Here is an 18,532-nt window from a genome sequence, read left to right on the forward strand (position 1 = left end):
AAGATGATTTGTTTCTGAAAGTTGTCATGTATCAAATAATCATTGATCATCTAAGTGGAGCATGATAGCAACTTTGACCGGGTGTGCATCAAGTTTAGCAGCAGTTTCCCAACATTTTTTAAAATGCCTGCATTTTATGATCATCTGTCCATATTTTAGAGTAGTTGAATTAGTAAGTGTTTGTTTTTTTTTTTTAATAGGAAAAAATCCAAGAAGGGGAAAAAGATTTAAAGTGGTCACCTCACACAGCAGAGATAGAAATAAATTTCAGAAATACTAGCTGGTATGCTAGAAAGTGGAAGAGCAAGATATGAAAAAGCTATGAAGTGAGATGAGATAGTTTGTGGATGTCATTGATAAGATGAAAAGAGGTACTCGTGATGGTGAAGTTGGACTGGGTCCTCAAATTGTGGTACTAGCAAGACATAGCAAAAAGCTTGGGTTCAAAAATGATGATATTCAGCTAATGAACTTGATATATAGCTGAAATTCTAGAATTTTATTAGGCTGGAAGAAACTGGAGAGGGTAGCCAGATGGAAATAGCATTAGGAAGAAGGTGTTTTGTTTGTTTGTTGTGGTGTTGATTTTTTTTAAAAACAGTTTAAAGACAGACATTATGTGTTTCGATAGCTAAAGCTAAAATGATATTTTTTGTTCAAAAGGGGCAACTCCATAAAGGAACAGTATAGATACAGTTATAATAATATAAGAAGGCTGATACACTTCTGTCATTAGGAAGGACTGATTCTGTTTCTCTATGCTTCCAAATGAAATGTGTACTTAAATAAATGTATAAAATATTGGTGCTGCTGTGAAAAGATGGTGGCTACTTATGTATAATGAACAAAGGGGAAGGAAACTTACATAACTATAAAAACCAGTGTAGAACAGTCTTTTAATAGTAAAACTGTATGGACTTGTTTTTTAAATGAACTTCATAAAACCATCTAAAATGGTTGTGTGAGAATTGTCTAGCATTTCTGTAGTTTTATAACTAATCCAGGGGTTACTTCTGAGAGATAATGTCTTCAGCGTTACTCACAATAACTATTGTTTCTTTCATTTAAGTACCATGCAGTGAGGTTTTCGTCCTTACGTATCAAAAGAAACCATGTCTTTGTGTTCTCTTATCAGTTTGTTTATGGGAAGACTCCAGAAGAAGAGCTTTTTCTGTTTAAAAACCCAAAAATAAAATAATAAAAATGCAGTTAGTGTACTGTCTGTTAGAGAAAACAAGTTCTTCTGGAGTATACTGGCCCTTAACGATGTGTTTCTGTTGTCATGGAAATGGGGATTTTTTTTTCAAGTAGGTTTATTTGTTCTATTTTTGCTTCTATAGTCCTCCCTTCATAAGTTTGGTTTAGTACTGGCAGCATTGTGCTTCGTGAAAAAACAGCCATGCTTGCTTTATCATAATTTCGCTTCTCTTTTACATCCATTGGAATTTGATGGCTAAAAGGCTGAGGAAGAAATAAATATTGGCAGACAGGAAGATACCAGGCATGTACTTCACCATGTAGAAACAGTTAACCTCGGTCTGGCAGGAAAAATAAGGCATTGCTGTAATGAAGCATGTATTAATAAAGTTTAAAACTGCATTGGACCAAATAATAGATACTGTTAGCACTTCTCTTTTTGTACACATGTAAATCGCAGAGTTAAGTTACTGATGAAGGCCATGAAAATAGTCAAATTCTTACTGTCTGTTCTTGTCATTGAACAGATTTGCTACTACAAATGGTTTTGTGCTTAAAGACAGTTTAAGGTTGTTTACATATATCTTTCATACTTGGTTTTTTATGAACCTTGGTAAGAAAAATGACTCAAACATACATGTGGTTAAATGCTATTTACTGAATAATTAGAAAATGAGATTAATGAGTTAATCCTATGTCACTTGATGACAAGAACCCCTGAGGTGTGTCAGCATCAGACAGACCTCTTCAAGGTATCCATGACATGCTGCACAGGATTTCCATCTGTGGTGAGGTTCAACGTACCTCACCACCTGCCATGCTTTCATAGTCTTCTTCCTCACCATTACATTTACCAGTTAAGGCTGGTCTTCTTCCTCACAATAAAAATATTCATTTGTGATCTAAAGAGTGTGAAATGTCCGTGAAGGACAGGTCATACATGTTAGAACATCAGGCAGGACCATCTGTACATCCCACTGTAATACCTGCAAGCTAGCATGACAGGACATAGCATGATGGGTCATTCAGCAGCTGCTTAGGCTAACATACAGGAACTAGCTAGGGAGGCTTAGTTGGGCCAACATACACCTCAGGATCATTAATTCCTCCTTATGTTTTCAGATATGGTTCCCACTGTAACAGTTTTTCTGTATGCATATGTTAAAATGAGCTGAAGCATTGTAAGCATGTGATATCTGTAAAAATAAGCAAATATTTTTGTGCTGATTCAGAGAGAGCGAAAGCATGATTCAGACTGTGCATAATTTGAGCCTCTGCTCTGAAGGTGTGTGTTTACTTGCTTCTGAGAAAAGAAGGGAAAGGTTAAAAGAGATCATACTTTAGAAAGTCTATTCTTTCATGGGAGACTCTTCCTATTGCATCTGCCATTGGTTTTGCTCTGATAGATGATATTTAATCTTTCCTTCCAAAGCTCATATTTAAATGAAACATGTATGTAGTGAATGACAACAACAGCTGAGTTCCTAAGAGGTAGATCTTGTAAATAGAAATCATAAGTTAGTAAGACCTGTTTAGAGGATGAAAAACATGGGGGGAAATCTACTGGTCATAGCAAATCCTATGGTTATCCATGTCAGCTTCCATCCTTTTTCAAATCTTTATATTAGGTGCAACAAGCTGTGCTTCCAGTATAGTGAATTTTAGGAGTCTTTATGCCTTCTATAAGGATTTAATTTTTTTAGCTGTCCTGCTCATTTCTTTTAAAAAGTTTAATCATTTTTATACAGTTTGCCATTTAAACATTGGTAAAATGATGGTTGATATTGTTTGGTTTTTTTCACTGTTTTGTCATAGCTTTTTCTGTGTGTTGCTGTATATTTTGCAGTCTAGCATTAGTGTCTCACTGATTATTTTCCTTCCATACTGATGTGCTTAGTTTATCAATGTTTTAACTCAGAGCAAAACTATATTTACTTTTGGATATGTATAAATCGCTCTTTCTGTTTAAAAATAAACAAAACACTCAAAGGTATGATACTATTATTACAGGTATCATAAATAATTGTTTAAGAAATGAATAAAATATCTTGTTAGTGCAGAGTAATTAAAAAACACACACTAGTAAGTCAGCGTTTTATTAAACTTGTCCCTTAAAAAATTATGCAGGTGATTATTTCATACCTGAACATCTTAGATTACTTCTTTTAGGTACTGTATAAGTATACAAAATATTTTTTAAATGCTTAGAATTTTTTTTTTAAGAAAATATTTTTGAAATTCTTAGGAAAAAAATTTAGGTATACATTCTTATGATCTATAATGTTAACAGGTAGATTCAGAAAGACATAAAGGATATTCATGTTTATAATGCATTGCACAATTAAGGAAAGAGTGTTGAAGTTACTTTGCCCCACACCTGAATTCTTAAAGTTGAAAAAAAAAACTTTTTTTTTTTTTTTTGTGCTAGTAGGATAAGTGTCATGATTGTAATAACATTAAAAAAATCCTGACTTTGTTCAGCCAGAACATTCTGTTGTACTTATGCTTTGGACCATGGTTTGAGAGACAGACCAGTAAACTTTAGAATGTCATCAGAATAAAAATTGTCTTTGCAATCGTTATATTTTTCCAAGGATTAGTGGGAAAAATATTTTGTGATAACTTTATTTGGTGAAATTTCTACAGTGTACAGTGGTGACATTTCTACAGTGTAGAGTGGAGTTCCTTCCTTGTTAAAACACTAGATGTTAATAGGTGCAAAGAAGGCTTAGAGGTATCTGACATCTAAAACACAAATCAGTTTACCTATGTTAGAGTAAATGTGATAATTCAGGAAATGTGGTTTGGTTTGCTGTGTTTTAGCCAACAGCTCTTTGTGGGAACCTTTTTGGGTTTGTGAGGGTTTTTTTTGGTCATCTGAAAACTGATCTGAAATCCATTTATGTGATTTAGTTTTCCAGATTAGGAAGATCCTCTAATCATGTTGTATTAAGAGATTGCAATTAGAATTTATAAAGGAATCTTAACTTGAATACCATCCAAAATGCGTCGCTTCAAAAAAAGAAAAAAGTTTCGTTAATCTGTTAATCTTTATTTCCCCCCCGCCTGTCCTGTTACAATGTTGCTCTGTAATAAGTATATTGTGTACTACTTTGATCCTTTCAAAGGCATTAAGTATATAACGGAGATTAAAAAAGAGATTACAGGATCCAGGGAGTTTGCTGAACCAGCGTCATTAAAGCAGTGCTCATGGATGGTATTTATAAACTGTCCTTTTGTAGCCTGTAACTGAACAGTCAATTTCAGTTATGGCTTTAAAATCTTTTCCTCTGATTTTCTAGGAATGATAAGGGAGTGGGGTGAGGGATGAAGCGCAGCACTTAATGGTATGTTCCGTTAGGACATGATTTACATGCCTTTTGTTGCTGGGCATGCATATTACAGAAAGTTCTCATTTGCTGAATATTTTGCAGCTGAATAGAACAGCACAGGAGCATATATATGTACATGTGAGTGTGTTTTATATGTATACATTTATATATGAATATACATACACATAAATATATACTTATATAAAGCACACATGGATCTATATATGTATCTATGTGCAATTCATCTCTAGAACTTCTCTCTCCTAACAGAGTTAGAAGTATGTAATCTATTTCCCCCCTTTTTTCCCACCAAAATTAATTTTGTTTTTGTTTTTTGTCATGACATTTACTCTAAGAGAATGACAATGATGCCAGTTTTAGATTCCTTACATTTGTCACATGTAGGCCATCAGAGAAAGCGATGCATTGCTCATAGGAGATATACTAAAGGACTAAAAAGCTTGCTGGGAAATTGTTATAAACAAAATTTAACTTTCATTATTTTACAAATTGAATATTTGTGATCTCTCCAGTATTAACAAACACAGACAACTAAAATTGACCTTAAAATAAGCATTAAACATCTGTGATTTCTGTCAGCTTCACAATCCTCCATAAGCCTTGGGCTTTCTGTGCTAGTGGGAGGACCCACCCAGCAGCCTTTTGTTTATTTCTCTTTTTTACTCCACTGCTAATCTCCCTTTTTTGGCTTGTTTTTACTTCCTTATTCCCTTCAGAACTTGGATGAAATGGATGCAGTTGGAGAAAAATCCAGTGGTAGTAAAAATGTAGCTGGCATCTACACAAAGAATCTACTGTAGCTGCTCCCTAACCAGACCTTGAAGAAAAGAGTCCTCAGTGGGGTGTCTGAACTCATTAACAACCAAATTCTTACTGCCATTGCAAAGACATCTTGTTCTATTCTTCTTTAATTTCTCTAACTTCTTATATTACATAAACTGGAGCTGCACCTTCCATAATGTTCTACCTTAGCTGACATGAAAAATCTGTGAAGCAAAATGACCTCCCTGGCATCCTGCCTGTTCCTCCCATACACTTTATGATGTGTGGGTAGTTTTAGATGCATAATTTTCATTAATGTTTCCATGCAGTTAATGAGAAGCCATAATGTGCTGCTCTTATGAGGAAAACATTACTATAAATTAGACAGTCTCAAAATTGATTGTATTCTTTATTTTGAAATGCATATAGTAATATATTGTTTTTATAGTTCTAAAAATCAACAGTTTAAAAAGTGAAAACACTTTTTATGTCTGTGTTTTTTGAGTTTCTATTGAGAGTAAATAACACCTTCAGTCCTATGTAAAATCATTAGAATTTTCCCCATGGACTCTTGTTTTAAAGTGTGGCATGTATCATCCATACAGTTATATTCTGCACTCATTTTATTTCATGTGACTTTTTACTCCATAGTGTGGAAAGCCAAGCTTTAGTAACTCACGATTATTATTATTGTCTTGTGATGTCCAAAAGTCTAAACTGCAAAGACTCTTCTGTGTCAAATAACGTGTGAATAAAGACGATGTCTAAACTAGAACTGGTAGAATAATGGAGAGAGAACTTTAACTAACTTGATATTGCAAGTATTCTACTCTGTAGCTTACTCTTCTGTGCTTTCTGTACTGTATTTGTGCAGTAACTTGGTTATTTCTTCCATGTTCTTATTCATGTGGAAAAAATGTAGAACGTGAAGTGGAAAGCAGAAGAAATGAATGAGTTTACAGAGATGCCCCATCACCAAGTGTAAATCAACTCCATCTGAATCTTGTAGGCAGGCTATGGGTAAAAAATAATGAACATTGAGGTAAGGTTCAAAGGATAATTATGTTTTAATGCTGCCTTGAATTTTGTCGCTTACACTCACACACACTGAACTGTGGTGAAAGTGAGGGAGCATGAGCTCGACTGCAAAGATGTGATGCTTTCTTTGCCTGTGAAGCAGCATCTCCTATGGGAAGCTGCTGTTTCCCGGTGGGAATGGTCAAACTCTTCTTTCTTTCTGGTAAGTAGAAGCAAGATATGACATAGTGAGAACCATTTTGAAAAAAGGTACATTCTCGTCTATGCATTTTTATCTTTTTTTCTCCTCATTCTTTCTTTCCATACTGTTATGGTTATTTGCTCTTGTTACTTTAATTGTATGCTGTGTGTGTGTTCCATATTCTTCTGTGCCCAGCTGCCTTCTCAGCTCCTAACTTAGAGGTAAATGTAGTCCCTGTCAAGATAAAGGGACCACGTACAGTCTTTCTGAAATCATCAAAAGTTGCTTTCAGAAATTTCTCAACCTTTGAACACAAGAGAGACACTGTACAGACCCAAGGAGAAACTTGAATGCTTTAATAGACTGATACCACTAATGGAATAGAAGCACACACATACTGTTACACGTGAGGCTAATAGCATCTTTAATCACAGTGTGTCACCTACTTACTCCAAAAGACTGGTGGGAAGGGATGAAAAAGCAAAGGTGTTGGCTGTGACTAATTCCTACATATATCAGACCTTTAAATTTTGAAGGTATTTGAATGAACACTGGTGTACAAAGACCACAGAAGTCAAGGGAATCTCGGAGCACATTAAGATATGGAATCTATCAGCAAACATCATTACAACTGTAATTAAGTGATTAAAAAACCAGAAGGGACTAGTGTGGTCATCTAGTCCAAACTCCTGCATAATGTGGCAATTAATAAGAGAATTCCTATGACCTCATTAAACTCAATATAACTAGGGAAATATAGGACTTAATTTAAATCATTTTGTGTTCAAGAATCCAACCTTGCCAAATTTCTTTGGTATATTGAAGAAAAATTTGAATATAATTTCTGTTCCAAATTTGTCGAGGTTCAAATTCCAGCAATACTGACTTAACCTGAGCAGCTTTCAATTAGATTTGTTTTGCTGTAGATACTTCGATGTAATGTAGATGCTCCTTAATTTTTTTGTTAAATTTAGCAGTCTTTGCACTCACTTTGAGTTTTTAAATTGAAAGGATATTTTCCTTAACCATGTCTGTGGCCATTTTTTGAAGTACCTCCAGTTTTCATCAGCATCTTTGCCTTGACGGCACCAAAACCCCAAAAATAGTTACACGAGTGTGCTGGTTTCAGTTGTGATAGAGTTAATTTTCTTCTTAGTAGCTGGTGCAATGAAGTGTTTTGAATATGGTGTGAGAATAATGTTGATAACCCACATTTCAATAATAGTTGCATGAGTAGGAAATTTTATAATACGATCGCAGTGTGGCTGGGGTTGGAGAAGATCACTGGATATAGTAGTCCAAGTCCCCTGATAAAAGTCAGGTCAACTAGAACTCTCTGTGTGTGTGTATATGCTATCCTGTGAAATGCTCTTTTTTTATCAGTACATCCAATACACATCAATATGGGTATTTATCCATACATCAGTACACTACCCACAACACGGCGGAGAAGAGCTGTGTTGGATGATCACAATGCTGGGCTTGAATCCATGCATGGCCTCCAGTTTTTGAAGGGGATGTAAACAGCCAGCTGCTACTGAGATTTAAATATACTTGTAGGCTTAGAGTTGTGACTTCGAGTGTCTGTGTGGAGAATCTGGCCATGCAGTTTAGAATTCCTTATATATATATAAATGGGGTATTGGAGATCTCACTGAATTTTACTGTCTGGCATTCATGTTCAGCTGACTAACCTCCATTATTCCCTCTGCCGTCAGCATCTTTTCAAGGTTAAATCTTACTGGATGAGTAACAGTATCCTTTGGGAATGTGGACAACTACAATTCTTCCCAAAGGTATTAATTCACACTTGGCCTGTTCAAAAAGGCATAATTTTCTTATTTTTAGTTATCAAAATTATTCAAGTTCTTCAGAATTTTAGGGGGATAAGTATTGGCAGTGTTAACTTCTTAATCTGGAAAATTTTACTTATTTTAAAAAGTAAAAGTTTACTGATAATCATGAAGCATATCAACTCAGACTGGAGGTTTTAAGTTATAGGTAATACTTAGAATAGCTATAGGTAATAGTCTGGGATTATATTAAGATTGGTGTTCTGAATCAGAGGTCCTATTAATCAGGTTTTTATTATCTCTTCATTGACACAGCATATATGAAATACATAATTGAGTACAGAGAGGAACAAATTCTTATCTGTTATGTTTTAAGGCTGGCTTTCATACAGTGAACGATTTTCTCAGTGAAGAAATTTTTTTTACCTGGATGAGAATTTCACAAAGGGGTTAACTTTCTGAACATAATAATGATGTTAGTTGTTATTAGTATAGACCATAATGAGACTATATGCAAGGAGGTCGCCTTCACACTCGCTTAATGAAGTCCCTGTTGCTAGAAGTGTTAGATTATAGAAAGATGTAAAAAAAAATGAGAATAAATTGAGGTTGTTAAAGAAAAGATGTGCATTACTTCAAACATAACATTCTGACGTGAGCACAAACAGGACTGTAATAACCTCTCATACATTTTTTTAAATATCCTGTGTTTGTATATCACTACTACTTTTTCCTCTGTTTAGCAAACAATGATTGATATTATTAGTCAGAATGCAAATATTTCTTTTAAGTAGTAATAGGATCATTTGTATCAGGCAAAGGCATGTTCTGAAATGTCTTTAGGATATATGACCATCCTGTATTTCTTTGATAACTGCCTATTTTAAACTGGTACTTCCTGTAGAAGAATGTAATTTCCTCAGAAAAATAGTCTTAGGGAATTAGTAGAACTATACACAATCCCATCATTGGGATGAACAACAATATCCTACCAATGTTACATTTTACCCTCTGCTTCCTTCCTTCCTCTCTTACCCTTCCATTTCCCCACTAATTCTGATTATTTTTCATGTCATTAAGCATTTCTTCTTTCCCTGGGTACTTGTATGAATGTCTGGCATGAGTTAAACTCTGGGATGGACCATGTGCTGTTTGTTTGTTTTGATAAGTGTCTTGTGAAGCTGTAAACAAGATATACATATCCCAGAACAGACAATTAGAAATGTTTTGGAAGTCTTAAAGCCTCTCAATGCTTTATTTGACCTTACTCTGTTGGGATATTCCAAAGATTAAATATCTTGTGCCATCATTTTATAGTTATGTTTCTAGTTTTAATATAAATATAAGTATCAATTGTGGAGCACTCTAAATAGCAAATTTGACAATCCAATTTTAATTTTTCTGTAAGCCTTTCAGAGTTTTCCATAATCTCCTGCCTAATGTTAATAAAATAATGACTGCATGTTCACGTACATTAGCATTTTGGTGAGGTCAGGACTGAGCTTTTAAAGTCAGTATTCCAGTTTTCCCCACCTGCTGTATTTTGGTTTGCATCACAGAATATTCTCTAAGAGCATAAATTATCTTTCATATAATGAAACCAGAACATGCTTTCCAGGAGTGCACCTTATGCCACCCCAGCCCCTAAAGGGCAGTCAGTCTGTGGGACCTGACTGCCATTAATCCAAAGTGAATTCCCCTGAAACACAAAGAACAGGTATTGCTTCATTCCCCAGATCCATCACAACTTCTTTATGCTGTGATAAGTGAAGTGTTGCAATATATCTGAGGTAATTTTGAGCTGGATTTTGATTTTTCTTCCTCAGTTATTGAGGTAGTAGTATCAGAACATAAATAACATTGTGCTTTAAAATTATGTTTTCATGTGTTGCTCAAGACATCATTGCACCATAACTGTGTAGTTGAAAATCAATAGGATGGAAAGATGGAGCAGTAAACTGATTTGAAGGCCATACAAAACTAAGAGTAAGTCAGGTGTCTTGTCAAGCTGTTTAAAGCTGTAAGTGCTCAACTACGTTTCATAATATCATAATGGATACCAGGGGATCTGTTAATGTCATCAGCTTCCAATTATTCTCTTGATTAACTGTTTATTTAGTCTCATTATACCGTTGGATGTTCTGTCTTGCCTTGCCATTTACAATTGGCATGGTTGTCCAATGATCACTTGTACCAATAATCTCATCTCACATGAAGAGGGAATTTTAGACAGTCATATGTAATTCCTACTAAAATAGTTTCCTTCTGTGCCAGAAGCATGCTGAGAAAGAGCAGGTTAGCAGCTTGGGTAGTTTCTGGGTATGGCGTTAAAGTAGCTTCTGTATCACTGGTGGTAAACGTGTTTCACAGTATGCTGAAGAAAGCAAACCTCTATGGCTGCTGCTTGGAAAAGGTCATATGAGGTTGCCATTTTCTGGTTTTGCTTGTTACTCTTCTTAACACTTGCAGAACTTTTCTGTTGTTTGATTTTAGGATTAACACCTATTCATAATTTCTTCATAATTTTGAAAGGTTCTTGGAACAGTTTTTAAAGAAACACCTAGGAGGCATATTTCTGTTTCAACATTAATATGGTAATAAAATGCAGTTAAATATGAAGGAAGATAACCAAATCTTTCACATTCTCTCACACACAAGCTGTGGATGGATGGCCAGTAATAGCACCTGAAGCTAATCAGAGTCCTCTTAAAAGGGAGCTTCAATACTCATGTAGTTTGGAGAAGCTGATTTTAACAGGAGGAGCTGTGAGTACTTTTACGACAATAATATCTACACAGAAAAATAGATTATTGCAAGGGCTGTGTGTGGGAAGCTCAAAGCCATTGCCATTATTTGGTGGTGGTACACTTCGCTTCACCAGTTACTGTGGTTTCATCAACCTCTGACATATGAATGTAGCTTTTTTAGGAAGTTAAAAATCCTGTCATTAAAATTAAAGTGTGTGTGAACCTGATGTGAATGTGACTGTGGTGGGGACTAGAGCAAGGATTCACTCAGCCCAACATCTCATATGTTTGTGTCTAAAAGTAGACTGTCTTGGAAGTAATTTAAGAAAACCATAAAACTTTTCCACAAAATACTCCTCTGCTCTCCAATAGTTTGTAGCTCAGGAATCTCCTGATCCAGCAGTGCATCTTCATAATCATGGATCTTTGTGATTCGGATTTTCCATTTGGTTTTCTTTTGGGTTTGTCTTTTTTTACCCCCCCTCTACAAGACCCTACTGCAACAAGTTACACAGCGTAACTACACATTGTGTACTATGGTTTTGTTTTCTTCTGAGCCTACTTTCTTTGCAGCCCTCTCCCTTTATTGAACAAGTTGTTTCTTCCTCCCCTTTTCTATGTCACTTATGTTTGTACAGTCTTTATTGTTATTCTTATTCTTACTGAGTTATCTCTTTTGAGACTTTTATTTTGATACTTTTAATATTTGAAACAAAGTTTGTATGATTGTTTCAAGAACCAAAGTCATTTGGTTTCATAAGCAACCTATAGATTCCTTTGTTGCAAACATCGCTGTTCAAGAGGTTGGTTATGTCAAACATTTGATGCTATCAATAAAAAAAGCTTAGAATAAATTGTTACTGTAAATAAAATATTTCCCAGTCATTCTTTCAGATATGAAGATTTATTAATGCTTGTGTAAGAAAATTGTTTGAAAATAAAGTGTAGCAGGGCGACTAACACAGGAGACTTTCTGTGTTAAAGGAAATAATGCTCTTTTTTTTCTTTTTTTTCTTTTTTTTTTTTTAATTGGACTGAAAGAATAATTCCAAGAGAGATGAAGGCACTTAGATGCTATGATGTCACAGCACTTCCACGTGTATAGGCAGCCTCAATATGTTGATTTTGAAATTGTTAGATCTGAAAACTAAACCAACTGATCATTGTTCAATTATTCCAGAAAACAGAGCCCTAGAAAGCTGAATTGAAATGGAAAAGGATAGGAAAGGCATTGGGTAACTAAATAAATGTGCATTCAGTTGTTTAATGACATATGTAAATTTAACTTCATATATAAAAATGATTCTGGTATGAACCAGATTTGAACAGATTTCTATATCAACTGTGTAAAAAAAGCCACAAACAAACAAAACCAAATTGGTTTGGGTTTTTTTGTGACTTAAATTGACCTAGTGCTGCCTTCTGTTTAGATAGTATAAAGTAAATAGATAAGCTATTTATCATTCGTATGTAAATATGAATTTTCAGCCATAGTAGTTTTTATTTTTGGGTAAATTTTAGTCACACTTTCCCCAGAAGGCTGAGAAGTGCAAACTGTAAAGGAAAAATTGGACTTGTGCTCTAATTGCACTTTTGGTGAAATAATGAAAATCTTAAAATGATGTTACATTACTCTGTAGACTAAGGTACAAAAATGGTAATGTATTGCTAGACTGCAGCATGCAATTTGCATTCCAAATCAGACTGCAGAGCTCCCCAAATGAGTAGGTGCCCGCACAGTGTATTTAACCTTTGCTTTTCCTGGGCAAATTCCTAACAGTATGTGTGTTTGTATGTGCTTCCTCACATACATACCCACATGTGGTTCTTCACCATTTTAAGCAGGTCCATTTTTTAACAGGGATTTGAAGTGTACAGCTAATTTTGGATATTAGAAATCAAGGGGGAAATTATGCAGTTACTGTTTTAAATCTCTGAACTGCCCCTAAATTCCTGTTTACTGTGACACTGACAGGTAATGTGTACAGCGCATATATCCTACAGTGATTAACATTGTGTATTAAATTGTGCTTGTATGTATGTATAAACACAGTGGAATACAAAATGGTACCATTATAAAGATGTTTTCAACACTATTGTAAGGGTAATAGCATATATTTGTTGTTAGTTCCAGATGATGTATGAGAAGGAGGGAAATGAAGAGTCACATTATTCTTAAATGTGCTGATACAGGAGCAGGAGAGGCGAGGGGGGGGGCAGGCGGGGGGGGGGGGAGAAAGAGGGAGGGAAGAGAGAAAGACAAGTAATACAGCATAAAGAACCCACAGGCATCTGGGCTTTCCCACTTCAGTAGCGAATAGGGGGAATTATGGGTTGGTGGTCTGCTTCCCGTTAGGAGGACACCCCTCCATCTGTTTTCAGTACAGCCTGTTTCCAATTTAAAACACAGATTTCAATACAAACCTCAATTTCTTTTCTCCATTTTATATGCAAAGTGAGGCTTATGAATTGGTGTCGTTGCCATAAGGGTTCAGACCAATTTTCCCCCCAAAATTCACAGGCTGTTCATTTGAATACCTGCTTACAGTGGTGCACAATGGGCAGCTTTGAGAAGAAAAATTGATAATCTTCACGGAAGAGTAATTTGAATGAAATTGCACTTGACAGCCTGTCTCCAAGCAAACAAGGAGAGTGAGGGAGCCTTAGCTAAGCTCTGAGGACTTGCCTAAGCCTCTGCTGTTGGAGCTTCCCAGGGAAAAAGAAATCCACGCTTTTTCCTACATCTGACTGAAGCTTTTGATTAATTCTCTGTAGCTGTTTCTAGTGAAGAAAGGTAGCCATGGAAGAGAATATGGAAGAGGGACAAACACAGAAAGGTATTGTGATAAAATTGCTTTCTTTTTAGAGGGAGATAATTATTTTGCAGTTCCTTATTTTCTTTAGCACATGCTGTAAGGTTAGTGAATATTCTTACGTGACAGATAGGGAAAGATTTTATTTTTTCTTTTGGAATACAATTGACTTCATTTGTCTCTCTTCAATAGCACCTAGCATTAAGATAGTGACTGTCATCTGATCTCTAGCATTAAAAGAATCTAAATACCAAATTGTACATCTATACTAATAATATTGCAAGCCTTTAATGCAGCCTGCTTCCCAGTCCAGTCTTTGTTAACCTTCATTTATTTTATGTTTTCATGCTTGTCTAGCTGGGTCAAGGGAGTCTAGTGTGAACTATGAGAGAGCTACCCACAATATTTGGAGCTGGTTGCAGTGCATCTAACAATGTAACCAGTATTTACACCTTGAATGAGAGTCCAGACTGAACAAAGACATGGGGTATATTTTGTATATATTTAGGCAGTACTGAAATTTGTCTGCCTTTTTTTCACGCTTGCTTTGTGATGTGTTGAAGCAGCCTTGTTATAGTTCTAATGTTTGCATTGTACAGATCTGCATTTTGCTGAAATGAATTTTGCATGTTGTAGCTGAAATTGCTTTAGCAAGACGTACACAGCATGCTTAGAGCATTTCTGTTCCGCTGTTTCTGATGAAGTTGAAAATAACTGAATGTTATGGGATGTGTTATACTTAAAGGTGCAATTTAAAATTATTGCTGACTACTTAATAATTTGTAAATCTCTGAGAAATATAGCATTTTTGGTCTTTTGGCTTAAGTGTTTTTGGGTACAAGCGACGTTACAGTAGTGAGAGGAACCAAGATTTTTTTCATTTTACTCTACTGCCAGCATAAAGGGTAATCCTATGAATATTTACTGCGTTAAATCATGTATACTTTTCATTTTGCATTTATTTTGAATTCACTTCCATTTGTGAGGAACTTGAAAAATCATTTAATATAAGTTGCCTTTAAAGGCATATTTTTCTGTGCTGATGCCATGTTCTGTTTTTCCACTTCCTGCTCAGTCTGCTTTCTACATGTAAATGTCATGCTTTCTCATTATAAATGACCCATTTAGGCAGAATGCAGCTTTGAATTGTTTATGGTCTTGACTTGATCTGGATACACAGTAGGCAGTTGTGAGAAGTCTAAAGGAGGATAAATGTGCCCCCTCTGTGTGTATATGTACTTATGTTTATAGATACATAGATTAGTAGCTGGTTGGTGATTTCAGGAGTTTTTTCAGTTTAATGTTATTATTTGCAAATGGCAGAAATAATGTGAAAGCACAAGAAAATTCAGTGTTGGTTTGTTTTTTCAGAAGATAAAATCACTACTTTTATGGTTTGAATTATTTGGTGTGCTTTACACTTAGAAATGAGAGACATGCTTTTTTAAAAGTCTGAAATGAATGTTTTTCCTTCTTAAAACAAGTGAATTGAACTGTTTGACCACTGAATCAATACACTGCATTGTTACTGAATGAAATTGCCTGAAGAAAGTGTGCAATTCAAAATCCCTGAATTCTTATTGGGGGGGGGGGGGGGGGGGGGGGAATCAGAGAAAAAAGTGAATAATTTTGGATATTAACATAACATGTTGTTACTGAAAAACTGTGTCCTTGTTGTTCATATGATAAGCAGTTGAATGGCCAATAGCCACTCAAAATGGTGTGATTAATAGTGTGATTACAACAGCTAACACTACTTACGCTCCACCCCCCATTTACAATGTTGTCTGTTCAGCCTTTTTTCCCTTTAGTGGTACACAGCTGTCATCTCAGACAGTGACATGAGAATGTTAAGAGCTCACAAATTATATGTATTTTTCCTTATTGGTGTGGAAGGGGATGCTGTTTACTTGCTGTGACCATACCTGCAAATCTGACATGTCAACCTGTCATGTTTGCACTTTGGATTATGACAACTTTTAAAACGTATTTGGAGATTGAAGAAACTTTGCTGTTCAGGAGGAAAATGAAAAAATAGATTTAATTTTTTTTATTTTTGGGGGGTGCTTGAATGCAGATGTTGGAAATACAGTGAATTATAGGGATGATTATGAAATCATGGATCTCTTTAATGTTTGCACTTTGCACTTGAAAAATATTGATATTATTAGTATGACCTGATACTTCTCTTCCATAATTTCTGGGGTTTTTGCTTTTATTTAGCATGATCTCTCTATGTGTTTACCTGATATCCATAGAAAATGTCTGGACTAGTTTCTTTAACTGTAGTGTCCCATCATCTTCAGTTGTAATCCATATATTCTAATTTTTGTTCTGCCATCTTGAGAGGAACGGTTTCTTTCTTTCTCCTCTGCTTTCTACAAAATCAAAGCGAGTATAAATTGTCACTGCTTATCAACTCCTGTGCTCTTCACAGCAGATGCTTTGAACCTCCCACTGAAAAGCATTACGTCTTGCTAGAAGCCATGATGGAAACGAATAGTTTCATATTGATGCATTTCATAAATATGATAAAGATAGCTCTAATAAAAGGCTTGCAGATTTGGAAGTCTCGTTATTTTAGATAATTTTATGCAATAAGATATTGATAAGTGCAAACATAATTCTTACCATAGTGGTTCCAAATAATGATGATCTGCTTTGCACAATCTCTGTACATTCTAGTGTTTAACACGATTTGTTTATGGCTGTATCTTGGACAGTTGTCAGCAAGGATATTTATTACATCTGTTTTCTGAAAGTAATGAATTACTAGGACCTGTACAGGTCAAAGTAATAAGTGCAAACCAGAAATGGACATATATATTCCCCATTCCCCCCCCCCCCCCTTACTACTTTTGGCCTTGGAAGGTGTGGTTTCCTCTTGCTATCAGCACCCTTAACATGGTAAAATGAGATAATGCTGTTTTCCAGCAATTTTCATATATAAGGCTGTACACATTTAAACAAATAGTTTTTATTAATTCATTTTCTGTTTTAAAGTATTAAAAGATTTCCACCTCACACCCCCCTTTTCCCCTCGATACCATGTTTTCTTCACTTGCAAGCCAGTACAGGTTGGTGAGGACATTTCAAAGGTATTTGCTACACAGCTGTCTGTAGCTGTCCAAGAACTCAAAGTGTGTAGAAAGTCTGGCTGAAATGTAAGCTGTGTGTGAACACTAAAATATATTCTATCAAAGTAAAAAGTCATAATATCTCAGAAATATCAACTTGTTCACACTTTCCATAATACTGACATTATGCTACATGCCTAAAACTGTAACACACTAAAGGCTTTGATTGCAAATTTGCTGTCTTGAAAACCCAGGGTAACTAAAACCTGTAATTTATTTGACTGGTTTATTTTTCAAAAAATCATCAACTCCACTTAAAAGTTTCACTGATGTCTGTAGGGTTGCATGCTAATTTTGAAAACCTCATGCATAAATTTGCATGTGTCAGTGGTAGGTCTCAACTGCCAGTGTTTGAAAGACAATGACGCCAAACTGTTAGCTTTGCTGCAAGGAAAAAGATAATGGTCCAGTTCCTGCAGAACAGGTCTTCCCTTCATGAAAGCGCTATGATTGAAATGATGTCCCCAACCACAGTCATTCATCCCAATAGAAAACTTTTCAGAAGGCAGGCACTGTAGTTTTTTGCAATGTGTGGGGCTTGGTACAGTGAAGGTTAATATTATTCTCACCACATACCTATTTCAGAAAAAAAATTAAAAAAATTCTGTATCACAGCAAGACATATTTATACCACTTGAACAAAATTGAAGATAAATGTGCCTTTTTATTGTTAATCCAAAACTTAATTTTGTAGTTTGAATTCCTTTATAAAATAAACTTCTGGGAATGGATGAAGCATCTGTGTTTGTAAAGCAGCAAACATGAGGAAAAGCTAATTTTGCTTAAGCCCTCTTGGCTGTAGTATACTTAACAAATATAGGCAATGTTCCACTGGTAGGATAGGGAAAAGAAAGTATTATTGTGACAAGAAATAGCTGAATAGTAGAAAATAAATAATGAGTTACTATTTGGTCTGCATTAGTGATTTAAGTGGATCTGCAATCTATTGTCAAAGGTTTTTTGTTTGTTCCACAGCATGCCGTGAAAGGAGAGTTTTAAGCAGAGTTTTAGAAGAAAGTCATAAGGAGACTAGGATGCTATTAGTAATATGTACACACAGCCTCTGCTGTATCAGCCATGAGAGGTTGAATTGCTTCTTCTTACTTCAGTACTTTTTCCAAAATGGCAGACTCTGAGTGCGTAGGATACTATAGATGAAAGTGGTGATTTTTATTTCATAATAAGAAACAAACCAACAACCAAACAGTCAAAACCCTGCTGACATCCTGTGCAAGTTAGTCTCCTAAATCTTTTTATTTATCTCTTAAAGAGAAGAGTTGTCCAGTTTCTTATTTGACTACTGTTAGAAAATTGATTAAAATAAGAATGAGTAAATATCAATATTTCGCACTTGGATTTTGTTGGGCGACTATACTTGCAAATAAAACAGAGGAGTTGTTTTCTGTTCTTTACTGTAAATGCCAAGCTAAGTGTGAGCCATGCTTGTATCTTCAGTTAGATCCTTTTTGTGTTGTTAGTACTCTGTCTACTCTTGCAGGATCCCTGAAGTC

General features: G+C 35.3%; 1 protein-coding gene across 1 annotated transcript in view; it reads left to right on the forward strand.

The window, feature by feature from the left end:
* Nucleotides 1-4,741: 4,741 nt before the first annotated feature.
* The window catches only part of GPM6A (glycoprotein M6A), a 144,024-nt gene continuing 130,233 nt past the window's right edge, over nucleotides 4,742-18,532 (forward strand). Inside the window, exon 1 of the mRNA XM_080372031.1 lies at nucleotides 4,742-13,908. Coding sequence (XP_080228157.1) covers nucleotides 13,872-13,908 — 37 coding nt within the window. The 5' untranslated portion in view covers nucleotides 4,742-13,871. The remainder of the gene's footprint in view (nucleotides 13,909-18,532) is intronic.

Source organism: Falco punctatus (assembly GCF_963210335.1).
Source record: "Falco punctatus genome assembly, chromosome: 1".
Taxonomy (NCBI): domain Eukaryota; kingdom Metazoa; phylum Chordata; class Aves; order Falconiformes; family Falconidae; genus Falco; species Falco punctatus.